Source organism: Rhinolophus hipposideros, assembly GCF_964194185.1.
Source record: "Rhinolophus hipposideros genome assembly, chromosome: 7".
Taxonomy (NCBI): domain Eukaryota; kingdom Metazoa; phylum Chordata; class Mammalia; order Chiroptera; family Rhinolophidae; genus Rhinolophus; species Rhinolophus hipposideros.
In genome coordinates this window covers 25,300,081-25,326,578 of record NC_138053.1, presented here as the reverse complement: position 1 = coordinate 25,326,578, position 26,498 = coordinate 25,300,081, and the positions used below count along the sequence as shown (strand labels likewise).

Genomic DNA, 26,498 nt, shown 5'->3' with positions numbered 1-26,498 from the left:
TCAATAAATATACATGTTTTTGGAATGGTTACTCAGCTTCATAAATGCCCATTGAAAAGTATATACTGATGGCCCTACTCACTGTAAAAAATCCATATAGCTGTAGAGAAGGCTCTAGTAAAGTCACGTAAGATCAGAAAATAATTATTAGATTGTCACTTGGCAGCTTCTAGTTTTCGATAAACCAAGATAAAAGAAGGCAAAGCAAGTCAGTATTCATTTAGTGATAACATATAGGAATGGTTTTTCAGAGTTAAAGTATTTCACCATCAACCATAAACATGATGGACATCTACTATAATATTGGTATAGCTAGAGGGCTAGATAAATGATTTTAAATAACTCGACCTGTTATTTGAATATTTATCCAGAGAAAAAAGGGGTAGCCAAGACTTCTTTGTATAGCATTAAAAAGAAAAACAAAAATATTTGACTATCCAAATTGTCTTTCCAAATCCCTTATAAATTCAAGAGAGAAACTAAGATTCTCAAAGGTTTAATGTTTATCCTGGTTTTTAGTTTTAAATTAGTGTTTCTGTTCACTTTCACAAATATTATTGACTACCTACTTTGTGCTAGGCTCAGGGATAATGACTGAGGTAATTGGCTCTGCCCCTATGGTTATCTCTTTAGGCTCTTTATGTGATATTTACACTCTTTATTGTACGTTTAAGTATTCCATGGGTAATCATTGAGTGAATTAATCTGTGCCCAGTTACAGAATTTAATACATGATTTAGTACTTTATTGATTATCAGTATAACAGTTTCAGATATCTCTGTTTGCTCTCCATGGACTGACTTTTCATTCATGGCTTGATTCTGAAGTTTGGCAGCATCACAAGTGTCATATAACAGTTACGTAACATACGAGCAGTATTGTAGTTCTAATGTATTCCCTTTATGATATGTTTGTAGAAACACAATGCGGTGAAAAATGAGATCTGCTTATATTCTAATATTGTTTTCTGTTGTCTGTAATCTAAAATGGTTTTTACTCATGTATTTTTCCCCCCTCTATTTTCTTAAAGATGTGGGTGGCATAGTATAGTAGTTATTAGCAGCGTGAGGTCTGGAATTGGTATCTCTAGGCTCTGTAAATTATTAGTCACGTGACCTTAGCTTACTTATTTCACATATTTAAGTTACCTAGTTTCTTTATCTGAAAAATGTCTACCTCATGGGATTGTTTTGAGGATTAAATCTGCGTATTTATATGTATAATATTTAGAATAGTGTGGGACAGAGTAAGAACTTAGTAAATATCACACCTGTTATCTTTTAACTTTTTAATATATAGTTGATTTTATTTTCCTCCAAAAAAATAGCTTTCAACTCTTTTTCTTCTTGTAGTAAACTTCTATATACATTTCCAGGATGGAAAGTTGGAGTGACAGCTCTTCAGCAGGTTAGTATTTTTCTGTTAAGTCAAAGAAGAAACAAAGTTAGTAGTAGAGTCTTTCAGCTTCAGGGGTCGATCATATGTTTGGACTTAAAGACAAGATATATAGACTAGTTTATCTTTGTAAATATTACCCTAAAAATTTTGTTTTGGAAACGTAATCGAAAGCAAGTAATAAAACCTTTGACTGTAAACTTGGTAGAAATTGCTTTGCCTGGAATTAAGCTCTAAATCTGTAGTTGCTGTGGAACCATGTTTACTAGTCATTTTGCAAGCATGTAGTCCAGTGCCTTGTGCAGAGTGGAGATGAATTGTTCAGTGAAACAGGGAGGTTGTAGGTCATACAGAGGCATTTGTCAGGATGTTGATATTTATAGCTTGAAATAATTGGGGGCCAAAATCTTAATATTTCATTAAAGGCTGGACTCTTCCAGAAATAACTGCTTTTTGTTTTTATGCATCTGCAGAACACGTATGAATGAATGAAAGTCTGTCTGCAGATAATCTTATACGTAATTGGACGTATGCAGCTAATGTACATTGGTCTTTCTAAATATCCATTACTTATTCCTGCCCAATTTACATGCATTCCTTTATCCTCTGTTATTACTATAAACCTTGCTCTGCTTTTGCCTGCCCAGAAGACCCCAAAGGTATCAGATGATTAGGTTCCTTGAGGGCAAGGAATATACTTGTTTTAGTATCCACAGATTCTACACAGGCTCTTATGCAGAGTAGTCACATGATGGCCAATTGATAAAATGTTTGGCTTGATTCCATTCTATAATAGTATTGGACATTGATCTTCTCTGCATAATAGAGGAAATTAATATGGAGCCTGTATGTAAGACTGTTGTATAAAATGAAGATTATAATCAAAAAAAAAAATTAAGATTATAATCATAGGCTATTAGAGCTGGAACAGACTAATTGTAAAACTTTTTTGCCTTTTAATCTGTTTTGTAGGTTTTTCTTGTTTTCCTTGAGTAAACAATTCTTCACTGCCTTTGTAGTTGGCCTTTTATGTTGCCATGCATATGGTGAGCCTTTATATGTTTTCTAGGATTTGTCTGTTTTTGTTTGTTTCCATCCAGTCTATAGTGATTTTACACATGAGCTTCCTTTTCTATTATGGCTGTTTTCTTACCAAATTGGCTGTTTTGGGGGTGGGGAGGTACTGGTGACTACCCGATTTGAAGCTGGGAAGTAACTTAGAAAAATCATTCCTAAATATTTCAATGCTAAATCCAAAGTATGCCACAATAGTAATGCTTACTGCCTTTTTTTTGCCACCTTCAGGAAGATATTCTGTAAGTTCTTTTAATTACACGTAAGTAATGATGCATATAATCAGGATTATTAAAGCTCTGAAAATAGTGAATAATTTAATTTTCAGGCACCAGCTGTGGATGTGATTGCTGTTGGTCTTATGTCGGGTCAGGTTATCATTCACAACATTAAGTTTGATGAAACATTAATGAAGTTTCGTCAAGACTGGGGACCTATTACTTCGATTTCATTTCGTACAGGTAAGTCTTAATTATTGATGAGAGTTAAGAACACTTAAAGTGCATTACTGAGAAGCTCATAGAAATTTTCTTGATAGATGTTTTCTTGTAATTTAATCTAATAGAAATGAATGAAATACTGTAATGAATGAAATACTGGGGTATGAAGAGCCAAAAGACTATGGATAGATTCTTGGTGTATAGTTTATTCTAACTTCATTGATTAAAAAGGTGGAGAAAAGAATTATGTAGTTGTTTTATGGTGCATGTTTTTGTTAATGTATTTTATTTTAATAACAGACGGTCATCCAGTAATGGCAGCTGGAAGCCCATGTGGCCATATTGGACTCTGGGATCTTGAAGACAAAAAATTAATCAATCAAATGAGAAATGCACATTCTACAGCAATCGCCGGACTGACATTTCTCCATAGAGAGCCACTTCTTGTCACAAATGGCGCTGACAATGCTCTCAGGGTATTATGATTATCGTTGTCATCTTCCTGACTCATCTGTCCTACCCTTATATTATTACAAGCCTGCTTTAATCTATTAGCCTGGAACCTGAAAGATGGAAGGAATGTGGGATAAGTAAGATAGTGGTATAGATTGAAAAAAAAAAAAGCAGGAGTTTACGTGATTGCAATGAGGTGAGGCAGAGTTATAGTTTCTCTCTCCTACAGCCCCACTCCAGTGTCAGCGGCATGGGAAGCATTACCCAGTGCCAGTTGATTTATGTCCAAGGTGATTGAACTTCTTACAGAGTACTTAACACATTGTGGAAGAACCTTACCTTTGTATTTCTTGGCAGATATGGATATTTGATGGTCCCGCAGGTGAAGGACGGCTTTTGAGATTCAGAATGGGACATAGTGCTCCTCTCACCAAAATTAGATATTATGGACAAAACGGACAACAAATTCTTAGCGCAAGTGAGTTTCTGCTTCATGCTATTAGTTAATTCCAGCAGTTATTGAGAGCAGGCTGCTTAATACTTAATAAGTTTTGGTATTTACATATTTTTAGATTCAAATGTCCCTTTGAGTGACTTGGAAATGTAGGTTAAATGAGATGAAGAAAAATTAGGCCATTCTTTCTTAATACTTTAGGAAGCAGTGTAGATGATATCTTCATTTGGAGTGTCATTCTATTTACTAATCCTCAGCATGGTCAGATTCTGAAAATGTAGCCCTTGCTTATTCTAATAATATGCTCAGAATTATTAGTACCTCATTTTATTCTTTGTTCTTAATAAATTCTGTGCACAGTTGAATACTGTAATGAAGAATGTAGTTGCAATATGACTCTCCTTTTAAAGTGTCCCAAACTATAACTTAAAGCTTTTTATAGAATCCGATTTAACAATCTGTGATTCAGATGGTCCATTGTTTTGATGAAGCTTGATTAGGCATTTTCTATATATATCTCAACAGGTCAAGATGGAACTCTTCAGTCATTTTCCACGATACATGAAAAATTTAACAAGAGCTTAGGACACGGTAGGTCATTTGCAAATGGAAAGAAAACTGCTGGTCACAAAAACATTTCAAGATTCTGTGAGATAGCAGTGGAGGTTTCTTTGATAAATTTCCTCTTTTCTTGGATGAAATAAAAAACACTTGTATGGAAGAGTGGTAGTACTAAGAGTCCTAAGATCAGTGTTGCTGTAGAAGTGGTTGAGATGCTGCTATAAGGTTATTGAAAAGAGTTAGACATCTTGGGTGGTGACAACATACTGCTGCCACCCAAGAGACATTGACGGTCTAACTTCAGCCATCTATTGAATGCAGAATATTAAAGACAGAAGGGAGCTTAGAGAAAGCATCCAAGTAAGCAGTGTCCCATCTTTTTGTAAAAAGGGCACATTTTATTCTCTATGGTTTCTGCATTTGAGATACTTTGTTTACTAAACAAAAATGTTTTTCAATTTTACTCATAATTACTCTTTTAAAGCTAATATCCTGGCTATTCATCCATGTATATACTTCCAGATGAATTTCAGGATCATTTTTAAATCCATATCCCAAGTAATTCCTTTTTGAATTAAACTGGAGAAATTTGTTATTTTTAAGAATCTTCACATTTAGAAATATCATACGTCCTCATTCAAGTGGTCTTTAAATTTCCTCAGTGAAGTGTGTTTTTCAGCTTTCCTCCTTACATATTTCCTCCTTAAAAATCTTACATATTTAAGATTATTCAGTGCTATTTTGCATATTTTAATATGATTTCCTAAATTTTTTTGCTAATGTGAATGTGATCTTTGTTCATTGTATTGTATATTATTATAGTAATACTAAATATTGCTGCACGTAGAGAATTCACTTTTTCTTTGTATTGGTTCTGTAGCTGGTCCAGTGAAACTTACTATTTTTAATAATTATTTGGCTGTTTCTCTTTTTTTAAAAAACTTTTTTTATTTAAGTGTGTTTTTCCAGGACGCATCAGCTCCAAGTCAAGTACTTGTTTCAATCTAGTTGTGGAGGGCACAGTTCACAGTGGCCCATGTGGGGATCAAACCGGCAACCTTGTTGGTAAGAGCACCGTGCTCTAACCAACTGAGCTAACCGGCTGCACCGGGCTGTTTCTTTTAATTGACATGACTGTTTGACCGTCATATCATCTGCAAAAAAGGATATTTTTACCTTCTTTTTTTTCGGTTATTCATATCTTGTAGTTTATTTTCTTGTGGTGTAATTACATAGGCTAAACTTCACAAATGATTAAATAACAATGGTAATATCATCATCATTTTGCTCCTGATTTAAATGGGAATATCTTGAACTTTAGTTACGTGACAATAAATAACTTATATGTATATTTTCATTATGAAGGATTCATAGCTATATTCTTCTCTCCCCCAACCTCAGGACTAATAAATAAAAAGAGAGTCAAACGTAAAGGTCTTCAGAATGCCATGTCAGTGAGACTTCCACCCATCACAAAGTTTGCAGCTGGTAAGTAACTTCACAGTGTTTTGAGACATTCTGCTGTGTCCTTTATTTCCTACTATATATTTCTGTATTTTCTCCATTTTAATAAATGCTTTTGCAAATATGAATAAGCATCTGTAAAGTAATCTCAATACATTTTTTTATTTCTTCCTTGTCAATAAATGTTTTTGCAAATATTAAGCATCTAGAAGGTAACCCCAAGTGCATGCAAATATTATTAAGTATCTGAAAGGTAACCCCTTCACTTTTGTGAAGACTGAAAATGAGTTATTTATAATTTGAACTTGTTATCTGTTAATTTCTGGCTTTGCTCTTCTCTATAAAAGCTACTAATAAACAATCCTTGGTATTTCATTTTGTGGCCCTTCTTTTCATTCTGTTGTATGTGGAATAATGAAAGTCATTAATGTAAAAAGGCAAGAATTGAGAACATAGAGTTCTGACTAATAAATACCTAAATACACTGAGGTCTTAGTATATACTGTCACTTGAGCAGTGCTTTATTCAAAGAATTGATTTTAAGAAAAATGTATAGGTGATGGAATTGTTGAGTGAAAACTGTCAGAAATAACTGTATAAGCACCATTTTTACTTCAAGGTTATTATAACTAACAACATGGTGACTTTTTTTTTTTTTAACTTTAATTTTGACCACCCTCCTCTCTACTTTTTATCTTAGAGTCTGAGTGGTCTTTCTAAAACATCTGAAACATTTCACTCATTGTCTTACAAATCTTTCAGTGGCCCCTAATTACCTTTAGGGTAGAATCTCCTCTCCTTAACATGGCTTTCAAGACACTCTGTAATGTGGCCCAAGTTGCCTTGACCTCTTCTCATCCCTTTGGAGAAAATGCTTCACCTACTTGCTGTGCTTAATTTTATAATTTTGTTGAAGTTACTCTTGGGCCTGTGTGTGCCCCCCACCCTTAGTTAATTACTACTTGTTTTACTGCTTCTTTCAGGGAGCCATTTATTAACTCTCCCCAAATTTCTTAGCATACTCTTCCTGAGTGCTCTTATTACACACTATCATACTTTATTGTAATTTCTTCTAATCAGAATATCTTGTTAGATTGGAAACTCAGCTATCAGGAGATACCTGTTTATTATTGTGTCCCTAGTGCCTAATGATAATGTGGATATTAGATGTTTAATAAATAATAGGTAAATGAATGAATGAGAGAGTGAAAAGCAATTTGATTTATGATTTTAATTATATTTCAGAGGAAGCTCGTGAAAGTGACTGGGATGGTATCATTGCTTGCCATCAAGGTAAACTATCTTGCTCAACTTGGAACTATCAAAGATCTACAATAGGCGCTTACTTTCTCAAGCCAAAAGAGCTGAAGAAAGATGACATAACTGCAACAGTAAGTGAGCTTGTTTGTGAGGGCTTTTCCCCCATAAAACTGTCCTATGCTAATCTTATTATACTCAAGTTTATTAATAAGAGTATTGGTTGAAAGAACATTATTTAACATTTAGAAATAGTGTTAAGTTTCCCAACTTACAGAGAATTATTTTAGGTTTAAGTCAAGCTTTGCTTAATCAGATGTAGTATATTCGTTATTTAAATTTTCTAATTAATTAATATAGGATTACTCAAAATACCCTTTGAAGATGATTTCAGCATTTATCAATATACTTTCTCACCTGAATTATGTTGAGTATACAGTACAATATTCAATGCATATGGATCTAAAGGATTCTGTTTTTTCTTTTTTCCTTCCTCTCTTCTTTACTTCCTTCCATTTCTTTCACTATAGGAGTAAGATTTAGATAAATTTTTAATGAATTATAGATGTAGTGGAAGTTAAATCTTTTATTTCTTGTTTTCTTATATTTGTCTTTTGTGAGAAGTATCTTTTAGAGAAATTCTGATTGAATTCTGTCTAAGCTTTTTTAAAATATAGCTTAAAGTGTTTGTGTATAAGTTCTGTTAAAATTTCTTGGTAACTTCCGGGGAGGGATTCTTATACATAGAGACCAACGTGGGAAGGGGTTGCTCTTTTTTTGCACATGTGTGGCCGAGTTAGTCATCTTCCGATGCCAGTTCACTTTTATCAGTTATAAATGTTTACTTATAAGTTCTTACTTTTTTTTGAAATTTTATTTTTGTTTTCTTTTGTTAATATGTAAGTCTTCTTGTATTAGGTTCAGATTTTAAGATATAAAGAAAGATTTCAAATTTGGTTTGCAGAAGTGTTGCTTCTGCTTTTTATTAAAGTTTTATTGAGATATAATTCACTCATTTAAAGTATGTAGTTCAATGGTTTTTAGTATATTCACAGAATTGTGCAATCATCACCAAAATCCTATCAATCTAGTTTTAGAATCTCATCACCTCAGAAAGAAACCCTGTACCTATTAGTAGCCATCCCCATCTCACTTTCTCCCTCTCTCATTTCCCTAACCTAAGCAACCACAGTTTGCTATTTATCTCTGTAGATTTGCTTATTCTTGGCATTTTATGTAGATGGAATCACAAAATATGTGGTCTTTGTGACTGGCTTCTTTTACTTAACGTAATATTTTCAAGGTTCATATTGTAGCTTGTAACAAAACTTCATACCTTTTATTGCTGAATAATATTCCATTTTGTGAATTAAACCACATTTTGGTTATTTGTGAATTAAACCACATTTTGGCCATTGATGAGTTGATGGACATTTGTGTTGTTTCTGTTTTTTTGGCTATTATTAATAATGCTGCTATGAACATTACTGCACAGGTTTTTGTGTGGACAGATGTTTTTGTTTCTCTGCATTTATACCTAGGAGTGAAATTGTTAGGTCATAATGTAACTATGTTTAGCATTTTTGAGGAACTGCCAACCTATTCCAAACTGGCTGCACCACTTTACATTCCACCAGCAAGGTATTAGGTTGGTGCAAAAGTAATTGTGGTTTGAAAGGTTAAAAATAATTGCAAAAACACAATTACTTTTGCACCATCCTAATATAAGGGTTCCAATTTTTATACATCCTAACCAACACTTGTGATTGTCTGTTCTTTTGATTATTGCCATCCTAGTGGATATGAAGCTGTATTCATTGTGGTTTTGATTTGCATTTCCCTAATCACTTAATGATGATAAATGCGTTTTTTTTGTTTGTTTTTAGTGCTTATTGGCTGTTTGTATATCCTCTTTGGAGAAATGTTTATTTAAATAATTTGCCCCTTATTTAATGAGTTCTTTCTTTTTATTGAGTTGCAATAGTGCTTTCTGGATATAAGTTTCTTATCAGATACGTGATTTGCAATTATTTTCTCCCAATCCATGGACTGTCATTTTGTTTTCTTGTTGGTATCATTTTCTGCCTAAGAGTTTTTAATTTTGATGAAGTCCAGCCTATCTTTATTATTATTATTATTATTGCTTGTGGTTTTTAAAAAATCACCGCCTAACTCAAAGCCATGAAGATTTACTCCTGTGATTTCTTTTAAGAGTTTCATATTTTTAGCTCTTGCATTTAGGTCTATAATACTTTCTGAGCTGATTTTTGTGTACGGTGTGATGTAGGAATCAAGAGTTTATTCTTTCGCATATTGATACCTAGTTGTTCAGCATCATTTATTCAAAAGATTTCTTTTTTCCCTATTGAAGGGTTGTGGCACCCTTGCCAAAAATCATTTGACATAAATGTGAGGGTTTATTTTTGGACTGTCAGTTCTCTTTCATTGTTCTATATGTCTATCTTTATAGCAGCACCACATCTTCATTACCTTTGTAGTAAAAGGAGGATTGAATCCTCCAAGCTTCCCCCCACCCCAAGATTGTCTTGGCTATTCTGGTCCCTTGCATTTCATATGAATTTTAGGATCAGTTTATCAATTTCTGCAAAGGAGGAAGCAGGATTTTGAAAATGCTTGTTAAAAGTGTAACTCCACATTTGATCCTATTTTGTACAGATTTCTTTGCCAGAATGTGTGCTGTATTCCCCATAATACAAAATCCAGTCTCGAACTTTTACACTATTTTCTAAACCATAGAAACTATCTTAAGCATCTTAAGTTTACTGGCACAGTTTTGAGTAGCTATAGTAGTAATGGTAGTAATAATTACAGCTAACTTTTGTTGTGTGCTTACTTTGTTCCAGGCTCTCTGCCCAGAACATATTATTTTATGTTATCCTCACAACAATACTATGATATGGTCTATTGTTAGCCTCTTTTTATACACAATGAAATTGAAGCTTAATCTAATGAGTAACATGCCTCATCAGTAAAGCTAGAAAAATGGAAGAGCTGGGATTTGAACCTAGGACCATTGAATTTAGGATCTGTGTTCTTAACTCACAGCCGATAGTAATCACTCATAGATCATTCAGTAAATGTATATACACTGATACTTAACTGGTGATGACCCATTGGTCTGATAAACTCAACTACTTGTAACAAAGCCAGTAACTAGTAAGTAATAAACAGAAGTATTTATCAAAGAGCGCATGCTCTAAAGTACAATTTGATACTCAGAGGTAACCCTCTCAGCTTTTTCATGTTTTCTTTGTTTATGCTGTCTTTGATAAGAGATTTGAGTAAATAAATTAGAAAAGGAGAGTACCAGAAGCAGGCCTACTAACAAGAAATCCTATTAAAATAATTGCGTGTTATGAAAAGTACAGCAAGGCCATCAGAAGACTATTAATTGTAGGTGATAGCCTAGTATCTCCATTAGTTCCTGATAGCGTAACTATACAACATAAACATTTATGAGTTATTAAAAATAGGTAAAATTACATTTGTGTTCTATTTAGGAAGATAGAATGTTTTTTAAGGTTAGTCTGTAATTCCCTATCTAAAATATTTTATTAAGGAATAAACTATAATTACCTAGAAAAGTGTATGTAAGTGGAACATACTTATGTGAATGCTATGCAAATATGTCTTGACTCAGATAGTATATCAGTTTTACTCTGCACAGTTAAATAGCCTCTATTAAATATTTTCATTTAGATTTAGAAGATACCTACTTCTTTAGACATAAATTCAACAGTCTTTTGAATTTTCTCATGGATGGGTGACATCTGATTGACACATAATCAATCAGGGATTTCTCTGGCCATGACCCAGTACATACCCAGTGTCATATTTTTAACAAAGAAGAAAATACCTTTCATTAATACAATAGTGACACTTTAAGTATTAAAATATGTTTATTTTACAGAAACTACTTATAAACTAAATATTTTCTATGCAATATCTTGTTTTCCTTCCTAATATGTCATAATTAAAACATTTTGGGCATTTTCACTGGACAGTATCTAATGATATGTTTTCAATTCTATATCAGCTGTAGAAGCAATTACAAAAATAAGGTAGGGAGAAATTAGGTAATGGAATGCTTCGACTTTAGCACTGTTGTGAATAAGCTAAAAATTGAAGGTCAGCTGATACACAATTCTCCTGACTTTGTAAATTTTAATTAACTTTGGTTATATTTTATTGTCTTGGATAATAATTTCTTCATACTTCTTAGAGAATGGAGATGGAATCAATCATATATTTCTTAGATACTCAAATATAATTTTATTATATTTAAGAAAATTGAAGCAATTTATCACGCTTTTTTAATTAGTAGATTAAAAAATACTTTGGAAACTATAAAGTACAGTAAAAACATTAGTTATTTTCTAATGTCGTTTGTGTTTAATTTTTTTTTTTTTCCTAAGGCAGTGGATATAACTTCTTGTGGAAACTTTGCTGTAATTGGTCTTTCATCGGGAACTGTAGATGTATATAACATGCAGTCTGGTATACATCGAGGAAGTTTTGGCAAGGAACAAGGTATTGAATTTTTTTTTCTTATTTTTAAAAAAGTAGTGTAGATAGATACTAGCTAATAACTGTCACTGGCATGTATTAGATTCTTCAGTGCTGGCCATTTTGCTAAAGTAGATGGGTTATCATAGACACTATATGACAGATACTGTCATTATTACTCTTATAAACACCATTTTGAAATACTCAGAATGAAGTCATGGATGAATTAGAGGAAAGTGGATATTGTACAAATTAAAATTTTTATTTTCTTTTCCTTGCTGTAAGCAGAAAATCTTAACTGTTTTTGAAATTTTTGTGGCATTAACCTGATGGACTTTGTTTTTATTCGAGCAATATAGTAAGTTTCTCCTTGCTCCCTAAAATCCCAGATAAATGTTAAGATTTTAGGGAAGGTAAATAGTGGGAACTTAGATATTTAGATTAAGGAATCCTCTTTGTGTAGTATTCGGAGAGGCAATGCCAATTCTTATTTCTTTTTTTTCTTTTAACATATGCTTTAAAGCTCATAGAGGGTCTGTCAGAGGTGTTGCAGTAGATGGATTAAACCAGCTGACAGTTACAACTGGTAGTGAAGGATTACTCAAGTTCTGGAACTTTAAAAACAAAACTTTAATCCATTCTGTGAGCCTCAATTCATCTCCAAATATGATGCTGCTACACAGGGACAGGTAAAGTTTTTCTTTTAATGATAATGGATTTTCTTCTTGATGCTTTTGGTAAAAGTTCTTGATTTAAGTACAGTACATAATTTGCCAAGTGGGAAAAATCAGACTTAATATAAAAGAACAGCATTTTGCTTAATTTCCCCAAATATATTTGATTAAAAAAATTAAAGTGACTGAGATGTTAGTTGAAGGTTTTTTTCCTTGCTGTTTGTTTATTAAAACTGGTTCACTTATCTTGCTAGTGGCATTCTGGGACTCACCTTGGATGACTTCTCCATTTGTGTTATGGACATAGAAACTAGGAAGATTGTCAGAGAGTTTTCTGGACATCAAGGTCAAATAAATGACATGGTAAAACAAACTTTAGGTGTTTAAACAAAACTTGACTCATTTCTACTTCTGTTTAGGTTTAAAATGTTCAAATAATTGAATCTATTATTCTTTTAGTAGCATTGAACTGCTCATCATATGAGGAATTGTTCAAAATAAATAATTTGCAACCTAATTTTTCAAAGAGATTTTTTTTAAGGAAGATGTGTAGAATTAAAAGAATTTTAATATTTCTCAGTGAGTTAATGCTATCAGATTAAAATACGAATCTCAGAGTTCATCTTGTTCTCTTAAACTCTACAAGGCCAGCATATACTTTGGAGAATGAATGATGCATTGAAACATAAGTATATCATTTGACTTAATATTAAACCAAACTGAGAGAACACATTTCTGTTTTTCTACATGACAAATTAATACTAGTGCACCTGGAATATCTGGTACGTGGTTTATTTAGTTTTGAGTTATTTCTAGAGTTTATATATCTTAACTCCTAAAGAGTTTAATTAATAATGCATTTTAGCTTGCTGTTATGTTCTTATAGTGGGATATATGGTAAGAAGTACTCTAGTTTAAAAAGTGCACGTAGAAGACTATTTTAAATACATATTGTTATTTTGCATGAAATTTACTTGAAAACAGAAAAAAATAAAAATAAAATCCTAGCTACTGAGCAGCAGACCCAACAGCTACTTAATAGTTCTCACATCAAAAATCAGAGTTTGCAATGTTTACCCATTTCCTTAAAAATAGGGGAAAAATGGTCAGGAAATAGTGTTGTGCTGCAGATAGGAGATTGGCAGAACTACCCATGAACAGAATTTGTTGCAACAGTATCTATAGAAATAGTGTGGGAGTGGGGTAATTTTGGTGAAATGACATTTTTGAAAACATCTGTCAGGGTCAACTTGCTCTTCCTATTTCTTTCCTTTTCAAACTTTGCTTTCAACTTGTACCGGGTTTCCCCAAAAATAAGACCTTGCGGGACAATCAGCTCTAATCCATCTTTTGGAGCAAAGATTAATATAAGACTCAGTCTTATTTTACTATACTGTGCAACTGGGTCTTAATAATATAATACAAGACTGATACTAATTTTTGCCCCAAAAGATGCATTAGAGCTGATTGTCTGGCTAAATCTTATTTTCGGGGAAACACAGTATGTCTAGAATTTCCCCTGCTCAGTAATAAATTACTCCTGTTTAATTTAATCTATGCATATTTATAACGTGACTCTACCCACCAGAGTCATTTTTCCCATCCTTTAGTATCTGTACTATCCTGTAAATTGAGCTCTCTGACCTTAAGTTTTGAGTTTCCGTGGTATCACTGCAGCCCAATGAACAAATTAGTGTTCACTTATCTTAGTATCATTTGCCAATATGGATAGTTGTGATCCCCGTGGCATGCTTAGACGCCTAGATGAACTATCATGCTGCCGTTATAAACCTTAAAGTTTGTCCTTTTGGGTCTTCTTATAAATCTGACTACCTTACTACATTAACTAGCTGCGGGCAAGGAGAACTATTATTTATCCATTTTTATTGATAGAAGAGATATAACTTCTTTAAGATGGCATAAGTACTTTATTGTTTAAATTTATTTTGAAAATCTGATAATTGTGGTTTTAAATTATATTTTAGAAATAAAGCATGGTTAAGGAAGAAAAGGAGAATTTTTAACTGAAGCTACAAGTAAAAGTAGAAAGACTTCTTTAGTAACTTTTATATTTTAAGAGAATTTGCATTCTTGTCTTCAAAATCATTTTGAATTAATTCTTAGAAAGCTAGTTCAATGTATAGACTTTTTCAAGAAATTTGTGGTTTTTGTTACTTTCACAGATAATTTATAACTAAAATTAGACTAACGAAATATTTCTAATTGAATGTTCTCAGACTAGCTATTTTATGTTAAGAATAAGTTGTAGTCAGACAGTTTATTGTCCTAGAATTTATATTCTAGGAGATTCTGGAGTAAAAATTTAAAATTGGGTGATACTGTTAAGTTTTATAACACTTATAATTCATGTAAGCCTAATCCTTATCTATATCTAAATTACTAGTATATAAGAAATGGTGTTTTCTCTTATGTAAAAGAGGGTGGTCTAAATTTTATCCAATCTTAATTTTTAATGAAGCTTGCACCTTTTCATTTCTTACATTCTTTGAGCTGATAAAAATACAGACACAAAAATACACACATAAATACACACACAAATTATATGTGTTCTTTGTTTTAAATTTAAAGGCTTTCAGTCCTGATGGTCGTTGGTTAATAAGTGCTTCAATGGATTGCTCTATTAGAACTTGGGACCTTCCTTCTGGGTGGTGAGTTTATTTTTAAATCCCCAACTTCTGTCAGATTTTCCAGTCATTCTCTTTTACCTATAGTTAATGGATTATCTGCTTCTTTGAATAGGAATATATTTTCTAACTTGATGGTACATTGTCCTTGGAGTGTTTTTGATGTCTTACACAGCAGGGAGTAGTGCCATAAAAAAATAATGGTGAGGAAAATGCAGTCTCTTTAGGTTTTCTGTACCTACAAAATGGAGCTATAAAAGTGAGTTGCATAAACCTTCAAAAAGCTCATTTGGTCTTTTTGATAATTTAAAATACAACTCAGACTTTAGGGCTGCAAACTTTTATTTTGAATGTTTTTTGATTGTTTATTTTGTTTATATTGAATTTAGTTTAAAAGGTCAAAAACCCTAACTTTCCTTTATGTATCTTATATATTTTCTGTGTAACTTAATTCCTGAAAGAAGACATTTTAGATACCGTTAAGTAATGAAAATGTGTGACTTAAGATTTGGGTAAAACCCAGCGGTGTTCAGAAATCTGTTTTATAGGTTGACACTTTCTACTAAAACAGCACTTGAAGAGGAAACGTCTAATTCTGTTAAATAATTTGAACAGAGGAGACAGAGAGAGAGAGAAAAAAAGAGAGAGAGAGAACTTTGCTGTTGTTAAAAATTATATAGGAATAGATACAATTTAAAATGATATCACTTAACGTAGAATTGCTTGATTAAGTATAAAAGGAGTGATGGGAGTAGCAAAATATCTAGTTTAACAGGAATATACCATAAGGAAAGACATTGGTGAGAAAGGTGAGAAGGAAGGATTATATTTTTTAATCTTCTGAAATATTTGTCAATTAAGCTCCGTCCAAATCTACTTCCTCTTCTTTCTTGGGAATTGGATAAGCTCATACCTGAAAGCATTTTGACCTTTAGAAAGGAAAAACCCTGATGTACTCATTTCCCTTCAAGTTTGGTACAGCAGTGAGGCACAGCTATTCATCCAGCATACACACTGGATTTGGGATATGCACAACAGAGTGTTGCTGTTGAGTCCAGCTCTATATAATAACTAGGGACTTTTGTCCACAGGTGTGTCATTTTTTCACTTAAAATAGAGGAAGCAAAATCTAATTAATTGGCTATGTTCTCCAACTTCCAAAAGTTAACCTAAAGTTGGTACTTTCTTAATTTTTAAAAAAACTTTTTTAAAGGCACCATTAGAATTTTTTTTTTTTTTTTTTTTTTTTACCATTAGAAATATTGATAGAATATTTGGTTCTATCGACTATAAAATAGTCGGTTGCTTCTTGGACTTTTGCTATTTTCTAAAAATGAACATTATAATTTGAGTTGCTTTAATTACAGTAGGAAAGTTGCACAATTATGCCCTTTTCGTTTTCCTTTTAAGTAGTTTTCGTTCACATTAGATGGGAGAGGTAGGTTAATGTTCAGTAGTGCTAAATAAGCAAAACATTTCTTAAAAGTTGCAAGTTTTTCTTTGGAATGGAAAATTTAGGATCTGAAAACATTGAAAGCTGCTAATCTTTGACTCAGCATTATCCTTTTTGCTGAATTTCTTACTTCAGTAGAAAGTTGAGCAGATTTAAATTTGACAGTTTTTCAACTCTGGTGTCTTATTTTTGGGTGAACACTGAGGTAATTTTAGGTGAATACAGAGGCATGAAGCTAAAAGAAACCCAAGAGCAACAAATAAGTCACAAAGGGATTGTTAAAAGAAAATGTAATAATATTTACAGTAATTGAACCAAATATATTTTTAATAAAGACAAAAATAAATACTACTTTGGTTAAGATTTGAAGTGGAGCAAATGAGAAAGTTTGAAAAGCAATATCACACAACTTCTGCTACCTAATTGCAACTAAGCTAACATTTACTAAGAGCCACAAGACAGTTTATATGCTTTTATATTTCATCTTCCCTCATATCCTAATGGATGTGGGTATTATTACTGTTAGGAATCCCATTTCACAAATGAGAAAATGGAGACTTAACGAGAAGTTAAGTGATTTGCCCAAGGTGGCATAGTTTGTAAATGGCATTTTGCTGTAATAAGCATAGGAGAAAGAAACAGATTTCCCAACAGTTGTGAACTTAATTTCCTGATGTAGAAGATAATAAGGAAGTGAGGATCAGTATTTCATCATACAACGATATGTAACTTGGAATTTTGGGTTCCCCCTGGTTTTAAACCATAATTAGTATGACAACCTTTGGAGATTCCTAGTTCTTTCTTCAGTAAAGCAGCTTTATCATTTACATAACATGTTAAATATTTAAAGAATGAATATACTCATTACATAGCCTGAAAAGTGAAGCTATTTATGAGTAAACCTTTGGGTGTGGTAACATACCAGTGTATCCGTCTGGAATTGTGCCTTCTAAAACAAATTGCATAGGTACTGAAGTTTTCCTGTAAAGTTGTTTTAAAGTGCAGAAAATTTTCTTATGTTTGTAGGATTCTCAGAGAAGCAGAGTTGAAGTTTTTTGTCCCTGAACTTATCTGTCATTCTCTATCAATACCATTTTATATTTCTGGTTGTTTTCAACCTATTGGAAGTTCAGGTTGAACTCTTTTGGGGATGAGAAAAATATAAAGTTAAATAGTTTTAATAGAATTTTGCACTTTGTTCTGTCTCACTATTGCTTTCTGAGAAGAATTACATGAGAATAATTGGCATAGAACATTGTTTTTCATTTCTCACTGAGGTAAAACCATCCCTTTGTTCTATTCATTAAAGATTCCTGTGTAAGGTGATTCCATCACTTTGGACATTGACCATCTAGACACTCTGCATTTGTTCAGAATATAATCAGTGTTATTGCTATATTCAGGGCTCTGTGCTTGAAACTCTGATTCCTTAGAATGGGAATTTTATTAATATTCTCTCAATATATAACTTATTCGGGACTTTCATTCTGTGCAGTTAGCAGGAGACTATCTGGTAGTTGGGTCTGGAATTAACTCTGCACGCTTATGCTTTATGAACTAATGTGGCCATGTAAAATATGCTGTGTATGTGGAAACCACCTTCCTCAATTTGATGCTTTTAATAATGGACGGTCATTCTACCCACACACAACAACAGCTGTGGGATCAAGTTGCACAGTGAATTTGACAAAATAATTATAGTATCACATAAAATAAATTTGCTCAAGCAGTAGATTCTATTTTTAACAGATTCTAAATGTGTTAGGGAGTTTCACCCGTCACATACTTACATTTTTAATAAACAAATATTAAGACAAGATATGGTAAAATTTGAAATAGCCGTGTTTAGGTTTAATTATCATCTATATACATTAGGATAATGTTTCTGCTCAGATTTTTCTGCCCAGGTTTTTTGGATTAAATGAATTGACAAAAATAATTTAACAGTCTCTGGATATAATAAGTGTTCACCAGTGTATCCTTTTTCTCAATTCTCTTGGTCCCCAAGAGAAGCCATTCTTGTAAGCTTCCAAAGTAGGTCTGAACAGAAATCAAACAGGTTATTACTCACTTTCTCCCCCCATACCAGAATTAAACAGCGGTCATTGTCCTGAGCAAACTTGGGTATGTGTTCCCAGTGCTCCTAATTTTAGTCTTGTCTTCCTATCTTGCATTCGTTATTTAAGATTTACATTGTTAATCATTTTCTGAGCAAATTGAGAGACAGATTTCATCATGGACAAGTCACTTGTCTCCAGTGGGGTGTCTTCATTTACATTTGAGCTGCTGAGTGTGTTCCATGAATCACCAGTGTAGGCATTCCCAGGGTGTGTATGTGCTAACAAGCTCTTTGTGTATCTTTAGTTTCAGTAGTGTTTTTACTGAGTTTATAGTGATTAAGAGGTGACATCCTGGCTCATTTGCTTTCTACCTTGAACAAGTTTTTAAATCTTACTGTGTGTTCCTCATTTTTCTGACCTATATAGTAAGGATGAATCTACCCATGAGGTCATTAGGATTAATTTCGTAGACTCAAGTGCCCAAGATACTTCCTAGTGATAAAAAAAAGTGATAACTATAATAAAAAAAAGTGATAACTGCTGTGATTTTTTTTTTTTTTTGAAATGTTTTATTTAATGTAGATTCTGAGCTTAATTCTGCTGGGCCTGTCTGTGGATAATATACTGGCTTCAGTGAATAAAGTTTTTAAAACAGCAGTGATTAAAACCATATGTTCCTCTTAAAGTATACAAAGTATCCTACACTTAGCCAGCCTGAGAAGCTTCCTCTGCAGGAAGTCTTTCTATTTGCTCATTAAATCCACTTCATGTCACTTCCTGCTGTCACCATTCTAGTTCAGATCCCCATTGCTTGTTAGATGACCACTACCATTCTTCTGGTCAGAAACACTCTACATTCTGATGGCAGATTTTTTTCTTTTTTTTTTTTTAATGAAAGTGAAGATTATACCACTATCTGGTCAAAAGCCTTTAGTGGTTTTTCCCATTGATTAAAAGATAAAAACAAACTCAGATGTTTGGTATTCAAGACCCTGTATGTAGCCTTATCCTTATTCATCCAATACTGTATTCTCTGAGAAGTCTATTCTGAGTCTCTTACCTGGGTGTAATCACTTCCCCTTCCCCAGCTTTTCCACCCCTCCAGCTTTTAAAGCTATGAGACTACTTTCCATACACTGCTTTATGGTTATGCTATAGAGATTGAATTTTTTAATATATTTTATGTATAGCATGAAATATATATTTGAAAAACAGGTTACCAATTTGAAAAACAGGTAGAACTGCTCAAATTTTTTGCATTACTATTCTCTTATTTACAGCCATTTTATTTTATTAATTTCTTCTATTGCCTAAGCCTTTTATTGTTTTCACTGGGATAACAAAAATATAAGAGTACTGATAATTACATTTATTTTAAACATATGACATCTTCAGAATTGTCCCCAGGTTAGTCTACCAAAATGGAATTTCAGAAAAACAGAGTATTTCTTCCTGTATTCTCCCTGTTGAAAACTCTTTTCTCTGGTTAATTGGTCTGTTTAGTATTCTAAGGCTTTCTCATTAAGAGATTATTGTCATATAGTAACTTAGTTGACAGAGGTCTTTGTGATGGATGACTTTCTTGTGGTGATTTAAAAAAAAAAATGAAAATTTTCTGTATATCTTATCTCATATTCTTTTAACAAAAATGTATTTTGTGAATTATATCCTTTTGATAGAGTAAAAATATTGTAATGTCTTGATTCTTTTTATAGCCTTATAGACAGCTTTTTGTTGGACTCAGCTCCTCTCAATGTTACTATGTCCCCTACCGGAGACTTTCTGGCCACTTCCCACGTTGACCACCTTGGAATTTATCTATGGTGAGTTCTTTCATACAATTCTGTTTTGAGTAAGGAAGAGAAGGAAGATGATATTGTCAGACAATCACAGTTGCTAACATTTAGTTTTTTGTTTTTTTTTAATTTGTAAAATGAAAATGTTACGTAGTTAACACAGAGTTAATTTACCGTAAGTTTATGACTGATTCAACATCTGCTTGATAATTTAAATAGCTTTGTTCAAGTGTATTGTAAACCACAGGATTGATTTTTATCTATTATTTTTAGTTTTTATTTGCAGAAAGGATAAGTGAATTTAAAAATGTTAGAAAAGGGGAGTCCCCAGCCAGGCCCTGGGCTTCCTGCCATTACCACAATACTGCCTTCTGACCTTGGCCAATCTCTTAACTTCAGATTACTTTGTCTATAAAATAAGGCATAAGCGTGGGCAAAATGCTTACTAAGACTCATTCTAGTTGTACAACTCTTGATAACCATGCAGAGATACTTATGGTGATCAGCCAACTCCACGTGATAAACGTGTAAGAATTCAAAATAAGTAGTCCCTCATCTGAGTCTAGAAAAATTTTTGTCTGTTTCCTGAGTTCAGATGTCTATTTCTTTTTTTTTTTTTTTTTGAAGTAGTGAAAAAACTGTTTATTAGAAGAAAAAGTATACCTCCAAAGGGTTTGGAGTGGGCCCCCAAGCAAAAGCAAGGCTCAAAAAGGCCTATTTCTTTTAATTGTTAATATTGAGGAAGAGAAAAAAAAATTTAATTCTTTTTCTAATTATAAGATTTTATAATTAGATTTTTAGGATATGAAAATAAATTCAATATATAGTGGAAATAGACTCTGGCCACCTTAATAAGCAAAATGGAGTACGTATCTCCTGGAATCTGTGAGGCTTGAACAATCAAGACAAGAGAAGAATAGTAGCTATGGGACCTCAGCAGCAAGAGTGTATAGTACTATTATTAATATAACTCAGAACCTGATATTCCCAATCTTTATTTTCCATTCCAAATTCATAATATATGGGAAACAGGATCTGATTGCCAACTTCGGGACAGGTAGCTGCCTCTTGATTAGTCATACCAAGGTCATGGTGCACAGTCAAGTAGTAGAAACATGGTCGTTTAGAGGACCACTCTAGAGAAGGGGAAATCCATGACTGTTAACCCCAAGAATCTGATCAGCATATTTTCTAATGTAACTTTCGGAGTCTATCTTCATTTATTTCCTTAAATGAAGGGTGACATTTGTCAAAACAATATAAATAGGTGGAGGTTATGTTACTTTATAAGAGTATTATTCCAGTACCTGTCTCTCAAATAAATACTTTTTGTACTACATTAAAAATAAAGACCCTGTTAATAATGTTTATACCTAGCTTTCATGTGATGACATTTATGACACGAATCAAAGCATTTTCAAATCAATACTATGTATGTTTGAGATCTTTTTTTTGTAAGTGATTGGAATCTGTATCCAAATTCAAGATTATAGAAATTATTAACAATAATTGAAGTTTCTCTGAAAAAGCAGTTTTTATAAGTTTTAAAATATTGCTTATGTTTTTATTTCTCAGGTCCAATGTTTCCCTGTATTCAGTTGTTTCAATACGGCCACTTCCCATGGATTATGTCCCTTCAGTAGTGATGCTTCCTGGTACTTGTCAAACCCAAGGTAATCACAAAACAGTAAAGTAGTTTTTGAAGTATAGTAACCAACATGAAATGAGGGATATTGCTACTGGAGGCAAAGTTTAATGCAGGGTGTCCAAACTGCGGCCCGCGGTCCATTGGTAATCGGCCCGCAGCAAATTCCAAAACTATAGTTAGTTTACTTAAATAAACCAGGTGACTCAATGTGTACTTCACCTCCAGTGAGTGGCCGGCTGTTTGTGTATTTTACCGCATATGGCCCTTGGTGAAAAAACGTTGAAAAAAGTTTGGACACCCCTACTTTAATGCATTCGATCAAAGTATTTTTTAACTGATATGAAATATTTTGAATGACTTCATGAATTTTTGCAAAAATGAGTGGCATGGCATTGATAAGATATCTAATAGTATACCAGTGGAAAAATTTTAGATCTAACGATGGGAGTTGTAGTTAACATGAAAAGATGAGGAAATGAAACTAATAGAAAGCGTTTACAAGGCTACACTGAGTGAACATCTTATGAAATACCAATGGATTCGGAATGAATTAAATTGCTTTTATATGCTAAAAATCTCATTTTTATTAATTTGTTCTACCTAAAAATTTTTGTTTTAAGATATAGAATTAGCAGAAGAAGCTGTAGAACCAAGCGATGAAATGATAGAGTATGATTCCCCAGAACAGTTGAATGAGCAGTTGGTGACTCTATCACTCCTTCCTGAATCACGGTGGAAGAGCCTTCTTTATCTTGATGTTATTAAGGTAATACCGTAATACAGTTAATATTGACCCCGAAAGGCACATTCGAGAAGCATTTTCTTTAGTAAGGAAAGCTTCCCCTACTTTGAGGGCTTTAGGCGGAGCTGTTAATACCTAAGGCAGTGAAGAGAATGCCATTTAGTTGAATCCTGTTTATCCAGTGTGATTATCACAAGATTCTGTCTATATGTATATTCTATATGCATGTTGACTTTGAGAGCACTCAGCAGACCTTGGGATATGGCAAACGTACAGCCCGCAACTACAGAGCTATTAGAAATTGGATATTTTAAATCCAGCCTATAAATTACTTTTTTAACTTCTAAAACAAGAAAATAAATTGCCAGCATAATATATGATATTTCTGTTGCTAGCCATTTGAGACTGGAAGTCTTTCACTGGTCTTTTTTTTTTTATTAAGCTTCAGTTACCCTTTATCATCCTACTCTGCCAGCTCCAAGATGTTTAGAGCTTGCTGTGTCAAGTCTAGGCATGTAAATGACAGAACTAGATGCTAGGTATAATGTCCTGAGATAGCAGCAGTGGAAAAAAACCTAGCCCTTTCTACTTGAGGATACTAAAATTTTACATGAAAAATGGACAATTATAGCATGTATGAGTGTTTTTCAAAGCATTGTTTCATGACCCCCCCCCCCTTGTGAGAAGCAAAAGCAATTGGAAGGAATTGACTAGAGTAGAAGATTTCAGTGATGATGTTTAAGTGTTGTTTTATGACACGTGATTTGATTACATAATACACATGCACACATTTACTAGTGGTAATGTATGTGCTAAGTCACATTGTGAGCCGGCATGAAAAAGTATGAGGAACACTGACATAAATAACTATGACAAGGTGCGTAAGTGGTTTTGTAACTAATAACTTAGCACCAGAAACGATGAGTGTCTTGGGTAAGAAAAGAGACGGAAGTTTTCACATGTTACTTCTCCTCACAGAAGTTAAAAGTGCTTCTTTTTACTTGCTCACTTTTTGAGAGAGATTGGGCATCGCATTAAAGGGATATTGTCTAGCAGCATGATTGTGAAATCTCTCCATCATGTCGTCCAATCTGTCAGCTATAAAGGGAGTACTTGACGGAATAGCTTTAAAAGCAGTGCATTAAAAAGTATAAGTAGATGAGTGTGAAAGGAGCAATCAGAATAATGCCCAATTACGTGAGCTAAGTTTTTGGATTACTCTGCTCCTTGTGAAGATATAGTTTATTCTACATAAAAATTTATATAGAAACTTAAGTGAATGATCTTTATGAGAGAAATATGCTTACACCTTTAATATTTTTATTTCCTACTGAATAATAAAAGATCTGATTCTTATATTTGTCCTTTGGGTAACTTTTCTACTTTTGGTTTTTCTTAGAAGATAAGATAATTTGCAGAGCACTGTGGAGCTCCTCCAAAGCCTTTTATTTTATTTGCAACTCTGACTGTATCCCTTCTAACTCCAAAACAGTGAGTCAGAAGGGTAACTGTGACTCTTACTAGTCTCTGCCATCCCAAAGAAGGGCTGTGCTTAGTGTAATTAGCAGTACTTTATCCTGCTTTCGTGTAGGAACTTTCTTTCATCCTCTACCTCCGTGAGGCCACAAATATCCCTGGCAAATCTCCCTAAGGTTACAGAGCTTAAAGAATGGAAGAAGAACAGTGTAAGGTAAAATTGTGAGACTTCTTTATGAGGCAGTTTACCATAGAAAGGTTCTTCATCAAATGCTCCTGAGATAGTGATGTGCAAATTCTGTCAGTGGGAAATCTGATGGAGGTTTTCCTGATTGAATTTTACTGACACTTGAAATATTTTATAAATGAGCAATAGTGTTCTTTTGCTTTTTAAAAACACAAAATACTAAGGAAAAATAAAAATTCCAGCAAAATAGAAGAATTAGGGATATGCTTCAGAAAAAAATTTCACCTAAATTCTAATGGTAGAGTCTACCTGTGGGTCCAAATTTCTTTTGGAGAAAAATTTGAGAAACTGTTGAGTAATTATGTAAATTTTGCTTTCTAGCCCATTTTACTAAAATGGTGTATCAATATAAAAGAAGTTCAGAAGTGCTTGACTGTTATTTCTTCACCTAAAATTCATATAAATATTCATGCTTCAGGAAAATGAACTGTCTTTGTCTTAGGGCTTCTGAACCCTGTCATTTTCTTTCTGTCTTATCAGCAAGGGTACTGGAGGTTTGCTCTGGGAAGCTCAATTTATGGATATCTATGATGCTGATTGATGGGATTTTATTTTAGCATTCTAATCTGAAAATTTTCCACTCCTTTTTTGTTACTTTTTGGACTTTGTTTTAAAATTGATTTCGAATTACTTATTAAAAACTGTTGACAAGATAATTAGTTACTAATCTTTTGCCCTTTCTCATCAGAAAAAGAATAAACCAAAGGAACCACCCAAAGTACCCAAATCAGCACCATTTTTTATACCAACAGTTCCTGGCCTTGTACCCAGATACGTGGCTCCAGAACAAAAGAATGATCCCCAACAGGTAAAAACCAAATTGGAGCATTCTAAGTATATGGTGTGTGTCATTTGTACTTCTTTAGTATACATTTGTTCTAAATTATACATTTGTAGTTCTTTACCAACACCAAGTTTTATGTGTATAAGTTAATGATAGCTTTTAATTACAAACTACATTTTTTTGTGTTCTTTGAATAATGTGTATTTGTTTTTGTTTAAGTCTAAAGTGGTAAATCTTGGAATTTTGGCTCAAAAATCAGATTTCTGCTTGAGACTTGAAGAAGGACTGGTAAATAATAAATGTAAGTTAAATTATAAATATTTTACCAAGTAGCTTCATCTTATTTTACTTTATATAAAGAGGAATTGAATGAAATATTGGCAGATTTCTTAGTAGCTGAAAGAAGATAGGAAAAACTAAAAGGACTGAAATTTGGTTTTACTATGAAATAACTAATTTTAGCTTTAGTACTGTTATATTAAATGAGTGACGCTAACCTCAGATGTTGATATTATAATTATCTTTTGAAAATCTTTCACACTTTCTGTAATGAAAATTAGACTTCCAGTTTTTGCTTTTGTTTTTATTTATAAAAACAGTTTGCAATACAGTTTGCAATGTAGAAGAGACTTTTTTGTCTTAGGTAATTTCAGATATTCTCAAATTATCCCATAAAAAGGCAATTTTAAAAATTGTTTATTGAGTGTGTTAATAATAGATTTGAATTTTGAAACCTACAGTCTGTAGCTAATAATGATAAACAATAAGAGCTATGAGCAATAAACAAAATCACAATCACTGTCCTGCTTGACTTAGCCTTTTGTTTTCTGATCCATATGCTTTTGTTTTTGTACAAATATCACTCAAGTCCCCATTGGCAAAGCCAAAGAGTGGTACTCAGGCCTTTGTAGATGACTGAGAAATAGCAGAATCATGAAAGGAGGAACTCGTTTTATTTCTGGGGCACAAAGAAGAAAACCACTATTATTTAGAATATACTGAAGGACGGAAAGTAAAATTTATTAGACATTTGTCATTGGTGGTGTTCCTTTTCAAAAAGCTGAAAGCATACTCGTTGCCATTGTAATATGAAATACCTCAGGTAAAAATAGTTGTGTGTAGAATATCGTGGGATGAGTATGAAATAAGAGTGTTTTACTTCTACAAAAGAAGGAGATTTGGGGTGGGTAAGAATAAGGTGGGGTCTTTCCCCTTACATATTTCTGTATTGTTAGTGTTTCTTAATGAGCATGGGGTACTTTTATAATTTTTATAATAATAAAAAGAAAGAAATAAATTCCCTTACCTCATTTTATTTCCATTGACACATTGGCAACGACTATTAATA

The 26,498-nt window shown here is 32.9% G+C and overlaps 1 protein-coding gene across 1 annotated transcript in view; it reads left to right on the top strand.

Annotated features, from left to right (window-relative positions):
- WDR36 (WD repeat domain 36) overlaps positions 1-26,498 on the top strand; it is a 39,094-nt gene that overhangs the window by 8,131 nt on the left and 4,465 nt on the right. The window contains exons 6-21 of the mRNA XM_081052958.1: positions 1,353-1,407; positions 2,798-2,930; positions 3,210-3,385; positions 3,720-3,840; positions 4,342-4,407; positions 5,779-5,865; positions 7,087-7,232; positions 11,535-11,649; positions 12,149-12,314; positions 12,554-12,662; positions 14,889-14,968; positions 20,173-20,280; positions 21,829-21,926; positions 22,522-22,667; positions 25,055-25,174; positions 25,370-25,451. Coding sequence (XP_080909084.1) covers positions 1,353-1,407; positions 2,798-2,930; positions 3,210-3,385; positions 3,720-3,840; positions 4,342-4,407; positions 5,779-5,865; positions 7,087-7,232; positions 11,535-11,649; positions 12,149-12,314; positions 12,554-12,662; positions 14,889-14,968; positions 20,173-20,280; positions 21,829-21,926; positions 22,522-22,667; positions 25,055-25,174; positions 25,370-25,451 — 1,808 coding nt within the window. The remainder of the gene's footprint in view (positions 1-1,352; positions 1,408-2,797; positions 2,931-3,209; positions 3,386-3,719; positions 3,841-4,341; positions 4,408-5,778; positions 5,866-7,086; positions 7,233-11,534; positions 11,650-12,148; positions 12,315-12,553; positions 12,663-14,888; positions 14,969-20,172; positions 20,281-21,828; positions 21,927-22,521; positions 22,668-25,054; positions 25,175-25,369; positions 25,452-26,498) is intronic.